Here is a 5,871-nt window from a genome sequence, read left to right on the forward strand (position 1 = left end):
CCACTTACTGTTTTATTCTTTTGGGGTGCGTCATCTCACGACATACATGTGAAATGCATTAAATCAGCAGCATGACCGTTTAAGATCTGCTGTGAAATTTCAAAGGAAAACAGAATGCAACTTAAGCATGGGTGGGGGAAAGGGAGCATGCCATTCCGACAATAACATGCGCGGGAAAAAGAAGGCGGAGAGAGGAGGAGCAGAGAGGGCAAAAAGAGGAGGGGGCCTGGCAAGGGGGGTAAATGGAAGCCTATTTATCTCTAGTTTCCCACATCCTGTGAACGGCTGCAGACACGGCCACCCAATTTGAAAGAATGAGTGGAATGCAGCTATTCTCACTAGCGCCTCTTTGATGCAGCAGCCAGTTGAGAGGCATTGTCAACTGAAAGCGCAGTCCTGGGCTTCACTTCATCCCGTAAAGCTTTGTGTTGAATGTGAAATTAATCAGGTGATTGGCAGGGGGTGAGCATAACTGAAGTGCAAATTGATGAACTGCTCTCAGGTCATATCTATACTTTGAGTGCATACAAATGTGTGTGTTATAAGCACAAATATCTTTATGAAGCAATTTGGATGCTTCAGTGCAGCAACAGGGTGTTTATTTTGTTAAATGCAGGCTTAGCAAGTGACGTGCAAACAGTGAAAAAAAAAAGGAAAAACGCTCTGCAGGTGATATCAAGCTATGCCAGAGAGTAGACAAAATGTTATATGCAGCTTCACCAGTGCCGCCCTTTTATCTTCAGTCTTATTCCTAATGGTCTAGTTATATCCCCCTCACCCCACCCGGTTTGGTTTCCCGAGAAGGGAGGAGACAAGCACTTGGCCTTGGATTTGCATTTCCCTCCAACATGAATTCATAATTATTACTTTAGTCTCTCCCTTTTTGGCGCGTTTTGATTCCCGCCACGTCTGTGTCTGGCAGGCCGGTTAGCTTTATTTTCAGTCTGTGATTGACATGTGGTATTTGCTTTTTATTGGTGTAGAGGAGCGGAAGAGGGCGGGACCAATGTAGACGTCAGCATTTGGTACCCGCCTCCTTACTATAGTCATATAAGGGTCCTCCCCCCCCGATCAGATATTTTCAGGAGCCGGTGTCAGACTGAGGCACTAGGTTGAACCCTGCCTTATCTCCTTATATCGCGCATTTTTACTCAACTGTTTACAAAACATTGCAGGGGACTGCCGTAGCTCGCGTTAGGTTTTCATCCTTTTGCCGGGACTACGTTTTTGGCTATATTTTCCTGGACCACAGGGACTGTTTTTTTGTCTGCTATTCGGATGAAAGGATCCCTACCGCATTTTTGTTCCTGCAACGTGGACTCGGAGCTCAGCACGGGAAAGACGCACTGTCGGAATAAAACTACTCCTTTCAACAAAACAAAAACGAAGACGGAGGGCACACGTCGTTGACCTGCGGTGGATATTAAAGGAATGCTGCTGTCCAAGCTCAATTCTCTGGCCCACATCTCCACCGTAGACATGCCGGTGAAAATCCAGCTCCAGGTTCATCAAGGTTAGACGCCCTTTTTCTCCCCCCGCTGTGTTGTCATGGAGGACGGCGCTGCAGCAGTGGCTCAGTCTACACACGCTAGCAGCTAGTTTAACTTAATAACTGCCGAGGACGGTCATTTATTAACAGTAATGTTAGCCATGTTGCAATATTTTATATTCTTATATTAGCGCCGTTATATTGCGCTGTTTCCAGCGCGGATAAGCGGGTTTGCTCTCCGGTATTTACCGGCTATGTTTATACTGTGTTGCAGTGAAAGAGAGGGAGCCTTTCGAGAAGCTTTATCAGGTCGGCGCCGTGCTGGGCAGCGGCGGCTTCGGAACCGTCTACTCCGGAACGAAGATAGCCGACGGAGCTCCGGTTAGTACGCCATGTTTTAATATTAGAATACGTTTTTTATGTGCTCATTTATTTGTCATGGTTATTACATGTGCGGTTGTTGTACACGTTGTGTGACGCGGTCTCTCCTTTGCCATGGCAGGTCGCTGTCAAACATGTAGCCAAGGACAGAATCTCGGAGTGGGGAGAGCTGGTAAGAAGCAGTTTTATTATTAGCGCCTTTTTAATTAAGATGAAAAACATATTACTTATCAATACCCACACATGCGGGTTGGTTTAGGGCGTGTACGTGTGTATTGAGTGCTGTATTTGTCATTTGTCTCTAAAGCCTAACGGCTCTCGGGTCCCAATGGAGATCGTCCTGCTGAAAAAAGTCGGGACGGGCTTCCGCGGCGTTATCAAGATGCTGGACTGGTTCGAGCGGCCGGACAGCTTCATCATCGTAATGGAGAGACCCGAGAACGTCAAGGACTTGTTCGACTTCATCACCGAGAAAGGTGCCTTACCGGAGGACCTGGCGCGGAGCTTTTTCCGCCAGGTGCTGGAGGCCGTGCGGCACTGCCAGAACTGCGGCGTAGTGCACCGGGACATCAAAGACGAGAACATTCTCATCGACCTCCGCACCGGGGAGATGAAGCTCATCGATTTCGGCTCCGGAGCCCTGCTGAAGGACACCATTTACACGGACTTTGATGGTGAGTTCACTGCGCTCAGTATATAGTGCGCTGTATATTGTTTTTGTTTTTCACCTAACTTGTTTACATATACTTTTTATCGACATCATTAGGGTTATAAGGTTTTTGCCCGTTTAGACCACAGCAGAAATTCCCAGCTTGTGTAATCATACTCCACACAGCCGCCTTTTAGTACATGCTGGAAGGTTTTGCCTTAGTTTTGTTGCCCCCCACTGGAGGGAAGTGGTATTTTTACAACTCAAAGTTTGTAAACAAAGTCACATGTCTGCTCCCCCTCCCTCCAGTGCACTCTGTTACCGCACGCAAAAACTGCCTGTCACGCTGCCTGGCACCTGAGCCCAGATAACAGCCTGAGAAACAGACTCAGCTGACAAATCCCCAGTCCTTGTTTATCATTCAACTCTCCCCAGAAATATTTTCATTTTCACTATTACTGTGTTATGATAAGTCACATGGTTTTCTGAGATTTTCAAATTTTCTTTTAGAAAGAGTACACCTTTTAAGCTAATTTGTTTCTTTTATTTTATTTTTGTCTCACAGGCACAAGAGTGTACAGTCCTCCAGAGTGGATCAAGTACCATCGCTACCACGGGCGCTCTGCCACAGTTTGGTCCCTGGGTATCCTGCTGTATGACATGGTGTGCGGGGACATCCCATTTGAACATGATGAGGAGATCATGAGGGGGCAGGTCTTCTTCCGGAGAAGAATCTCATCAGGTAAACCCACGTTGCAGCTCAGTCACACGTTGCACATCATCTACTTTACTCATGTGTTGACCAGGACTAATTGCATGTTGCTTCCTTTTCACCAGAATGCCAGCAGCTAATCAAATGGTGTCTGTCTCTGCGGCCAGCCGACCGCCCGTCCTTCGAGGACATCTTCAACCACTCGTGGATGCAGAGCATGTCCTCCTCTGTAGTACCGTCCTCGGTGCAGACAGAGAACCAGACCACAGAAATCAGACTGCACAGCATCGGCCACGAGCCCTCAGCCTTCACACCCACCCCCGTGGCCGTGGCTCGATGATACGGGCGCGGACTGTTACAATTGGGCTGTTCTGGTCCGAACTGGACTGCACTGATACAAAAGACTTGAAGCAGAGTGGAGAGGAACGTTGGCCACCCACACCCCAGAGCAAAGTGTATGCAACTGCACACATCTGGCAGTTTCGGCCTGGCGGGTCAGACCCTCTTCACTGTCACGACCCCAACTACTTGAGTTTCCCAGCCATTAGTGTCATGACATCATCCTCGCTGGACGCTGATCTAGGCACCGGACGTCCGTGAGTCTGCAGGAGGGCGTGCTCTGGACACACCTGCTTTGAGCAAACACACACCTGTGTGGCTGTTGTGCTGAATGGCAAGAGGACAGAGTTACATAAGCTCTCGTTGCACCGCTCTCTCCCTCGAGATCACAGCAAAGAGGGAAAAGCAAAGACGCTGGTGAAGAGAAGCTTGACTTTAGTTTTTTTTGTTTTCTCAAAGAAAAGTGCCTTCTGTGAGATTGTTGGGGGGGTAGGCGCCTGAAAATACTTGAATTTGTGAAGCAAAAAGGCTTTTCATCAATGGCCTTTTTGCTCCTTACGCTCTACAAGGCTTTATAGCGTTTATTGCTGTCACTGTTTTTCCTCTCGTGGGCCTAGATCAGTAAAGCCTATGCCATTTATAACCACTACTATCACTATTTCTACTACTCCAATGTCATTAGCAACCAGACAACCTCATAGCTCTGGCAGCAACCTGTTCAAACAAATCATAAAAAAACTGGACTTACCTCACTCTTTACTACAGCATCCACCTCTATTCTACAACCTTTTCTTCCTCCTCCTTCTTGTGTTGTATACAAACACAAGGCTTAGGCAACCGCTCATTCAAACCCACCTGAATGCACACCACAATGCAAAACCATACCGAGATATAACATCCTCTGCTCTTCAATTTTTTTTCTTATAAACAGTGCCTCACACAGGTCTTAAAAAAATCGCTGGGGACGAGAATTGTAAATAAGAACGATATTTATTATTGCTGTCTTCTTTTTCACACTCAATGAGGTTTTGTTTGTTTTTGGTCACAGATCTTATTTATTTATTTATGAGAGAATTTCGGCTGTTGATGTGTGCGCGTATGTGTGTATATATACAAATATATATATATATATATATTTCATTCCACCATCACTGAAGGGCCCACATTATTTAAAAATAATAGCAGAGATGTGACCATATTTATGGCTTGAAAAATTTGAAAAGAGCAGATGTGTATGTTTGTATGTGTTGTAAATAACATGTAAATAGTCCCAAAAGCACTTCCATCCTAATGTATGTAAACATCCAATGTCTACTGATGGTAACTGGTTTTCGTTGCGCTGTTTGAGTGAATGTTGTGAGTGTGAGTGCGAGACTCAGAAGACTTTTCTGGCTGCATGATCGCAGCTTGGATATTTGTTTTGTTTTTCCATCTTTTCAAATTAGAATTGTAAATTATTTTAGAAGCTATTTTTATACAATTTCAATAAATATGTTTCTTTAAAACTATGACAACTTGTGCTCCTTTGTATTGCTTCAAAGAGTTCATTTGTTTTCTGGGGTTAAAAATAAACTTAGAACTGCAACAGACTAAAAATGGATTGACAACACTGCTTTTTTTTTTTTTTTTAGGGTTGTTTTGGGGGGTGGGGTTTAAGCTAGAAACAACAATGGCCTATGCACTGTTTTTAACGCCTACAGAGAATTTACTAGGCCAGAAGGTTATACAACTTCCTGTTTAAGACTGTAGAAAAGCGTCAGAAACGGGAAACGGATGAAGAGATAAGAGGATGGTAGATGGCATCAACATAGGGCAGGGTGCCTATATCTATGTTAGCGAAGAGAAAACAAGCTCTGCGCTTGGCTTTCAAGTGCAGATAGATATACTCAAGCACTAGCTTCAGTATTAATAATTATTTAAAGAAACAAAAGAGGAAAATTTAAAAAAGATTTCTAAGCAAGAGAATATAATTGTTCATTATAATTGTTCATTCATATACAACAAAGACCTTTGAGAGGAGTTGGGGCTTCTTAAAGTGTTCAGTTTTTAATAACAGGGAAAAAGGGAAAACCCAGGCAATCATTCGCTTGCTTATGAGTAGCATCTGGGGAATGCGGGAAGGAAGAACTCTTTTTTTTTTTTTTTCTTTTTTTTTTTTACAGGAAAAGACTTCTCTGACAAAAGTCATGCAGAAGTGGAATGTTAGTGTCTAGGTGATCTTTCATGGATGAATAAAAGCATTTACCCCAGGAAATAAAAAGGCACGCTTATTCTCTGAATTCAGCGAAACAACATTAAGTA

The 5,871-nt window shown here is 44.4% G+C and overlaps 1 protein-coding gene across 1 annotated transcript; it reads left to right on the top strand.

The window, feature by feature from the left end:
• The first annotated feature begins 1,063 nt into the window (after nucleotides 1-1,063).
• pim1 (Pim-1 proto-oncogene, serine/threonine kinase) lies at nucleotides 1,064-5,078 on the top strand. The gene is made up of 6 exons (XM_085448900.1): nucleotides 1,064-1,513; nucleotides 1,764-1,870; nucleotides 1,992-2,042; nucleotides 2,178-2,544; nucleotides 3,085-3,261; nucleotides 3,357-5,078. The coding sequence occupies exons 1-6, from the start codon at nucleotides 1,432-1,434 to the stop codon at nucleotides 3,569-3,571; spliced, it is 999 nt and encodes a 332-aa protein (XP_085305026.1). The 5' UTR covers nucleotides 1,064-1,431; the 3' UTR covers nucleotides 3,572-5,078.
• Nucleotides 5,079-5,871: the final 793 nt, after the last annotated feature.

Source organism: Copadichromis virginalis, linkage group LG23 (assembly GCF_057382275.1).
Source record: "Copadichromis virginalis isolate Kocher_CV1m ecotype Utaka linkage group LG23, C_Virginalis_male_GT1.1, whole genome shotgun sequence".
Taxonomy (NCBI): domain Eukaryota; kingdom Metazoa; phylum Chordata; class Actinopteri; order Cichliformes; family Cichlidae; genus Copadichromis; species Copadichromis virginalis.